The following is a 2145-nucleotide window of genomic DNA, read 5'->3' as shown; positions in this document are numbered from 1 at the left end:
TAAATTTTAAAAAACAGGAGTACATTAAACTAAAAAGTTTCTTAACAGCAAAAGAAACCATCAACAAAATGAAAAATGAATCCCTACTGTACAGAACATATTTGCCAATGATTCATCTGATAAGGGGTTAATCTCCAAAAGAATTTATACAACTCAACACCAGGGAGACAAACAATCCAGTAAAAAAATGGGCAAAGGAATACAGGAGGGAAGGAAGATGGCTGCCAATGGGAAGGCAGACTGCAAGATAGTACGTGAGTTAGAGAATGAAGGGAGAGTGTGTGGTCGCACGGGGAGTGTTTGTTTGCGAGTTGAGGGACAGCTATACTCCAGGGGACAGTGGGGGATTGCTGGATGGGGTTCCCCTGACCAGGCAGCCTCCACTGCTGCTGGGATCCCTCCTGGAGCGACCGGCTCTGACACGGAGACCACACCATCTTTAAGGGGAGAGTGGATGTTGTCGGAAGCCTGAAAATGTTGTTGGGAATCTACAACAACGGCACCTAGCAAACAGTTGCGAACCCGGGAACACTGGTCCCCAAGTGGTGTGAGCATGCAGATTCGGAGGAACTCTGCACCTCCTCACAGAAAGGAGAGAGAGAACTGCATAACCAGACACCCAGAGAAGAGAGATCATGGGGAAACAAAGAAACAGCCTGCATATGAAAGAAAAGCATTCATCACCAGAAAAGGAAGTAAACAAAATGGAGGCAAGCAACCTGTCAGAGAAAGAATTCAGAGAAATGGTCATAAGGTGGATGAAAAGAATGGAAGACAAATTCAACAATATGTGTAAGAACCAAGAGGAAATGAAGAAGAACCAAGAAGAAATGAAAAATGGCATCACTGCTATAAAGAACTCAATACAGGCTCCACCCCTAGCGTTACTGCCCCACCGTCTGGCCCCCACGGACACATGACCCGCTACCGACCAATCTGCCCAGCACTCGTGTGCACCATGTCTGGTTCCTCCAGCATCACCGCTATGAAGAAAGTGGTTCAACAGCTCCAGCTGGAGGCTGGGCTCAACCACGTGAAGGTTTCCCAGGCTGCTGCAGATTTGAAACAATTCTGTCTGCAGAATGCTCAACATGACCCCCTGTTGACTGGAGTATCTTCAAGTACCAATCCCTTCAGATCCCAGATAGTTTGTTCCTTTTTGTAGTAAAATGAATTTTGAAGGTGTTCTAAACCACTTTTCTTGAACCAGCGAATATTCAAAGAGAGCCAAAATTGAAGCCTGTACAAAAAGCTTATCCTATAACATGTGCCATACTCTACAAACTTCTGCTTTTGTCAGTCCTTAACATGTACCTCTATGAATTTTCATGAATTTATATTTCACAAGAATGATTATTTTATATACACTGGCAGCAGCATACAAATAAAATACTTAGTATAAAAAGAAAAAGAAAAACTCAATACAAAGCATCAACAGTAGACTAGAGCAGTGGCCGGCAAACTCATTAGTCAACAGAGCCAAATATCAACAGTACAACAATTGAAATTTCTTTTGAGAGCCAAATTTTTTAAACTTAAACTATATAGATAGGTACATTGTTATTAACTTAATTAGGGTACTCCTAAGCTGGCCTTTGCTAAAAACATCCTCAACTGATTGAGGTATGTTCGCTGAGGTCGACCCCTTCCAACTTTCCCATCCACACTCATATTGTATACTTGTTTTGTCTATCTCCTTTTGTTCATCCTCTCTATATGTCCAAACCATCTCAACATACCTTTCTCAATCCTCAACACCACATCTTCTTTCACTCCACAACATTCCCTAAAATGAACTTAATAAGCTTTACTTAAATTTTAAGTCAACTTTGCACTGTACGTGTGTGCACACACGTGGTATTTTGTGGAAGAGCCACACTCAAGGGGCCAAAGAGCCGCATGTGGCTCATGAGCCGCAGTTTGATGATCACTGGACTATAAGAAGCAGAGGACCGCATCAGTGAGCTAGAAGACAAGGTAGGAAAAAAAACCCAAGCAGAGCAGCTTCTAGAAAAAAAAAATTAAAAAGCAGGAGGAGAGCCTAAGAGAACTTTGGGACAACATGAAATGAAACAACATCCACATAATAGCGGTGCCAGAAGGAGAGGAAACTGAGCAAGGAATAGAAAACCTGTTTGAAGAAAT

The 2145-nt window shown here is 42.4% G+C and overlaps 1 protein-coding gene across 1 annotated transcript; it reads left to right on the top strand.

The window, feature by feature from the left end:
- Positions 1-875: 875 nt before the first annotated feature.
- On the top strand, positions 876-1428 carry LOC132217029 (guanine nucleotide-binding protein G(I)/G(S)/G(O) subunit gamma-5-like). The gene has a single exon (XM_059666947.1). The coding sequence runs from the start codon at positions 917-919 to the stop codon at positions 1163-1165; it is 249 nt and encodes an 82-aa protein (XP_059522930.1). The 5' UTR covers positions 876-916; the 3' UTR covers positions 1166-1428.
- Positions 1429-2145: the final 717 nt, after the last annotated feature.

The sequence above is a fragment of the Myotis daubentonii genome, chromosome 15 (genome assembly GCF_963259705.1).
Source record: "Myotis daubentonii chromosome 15, mMyoDau2.1, whole genome shotgun sequence".
Taxonomy (NCBI): domain Eukaryota; kingdom Metazoa; phylum Chordata; class Mammalia; order Chiroptera; family Vespertilionidae; genus Myotis; species Myotis daubentonii.
Note: the sequence above shows the minus strand (reverse complement) of the source record. Positions and strands in the feature narration are given on the sequence as shown.

Excerpts from the sequence above, each read along its gene's own strand:
- LOC132217029 (XM_059666947.1), top strand. The coding sequence starts at position 917 with ATGACCCGCTACCGACCAATCTGCCCAGCACTCGTGTGCACCATGTCT.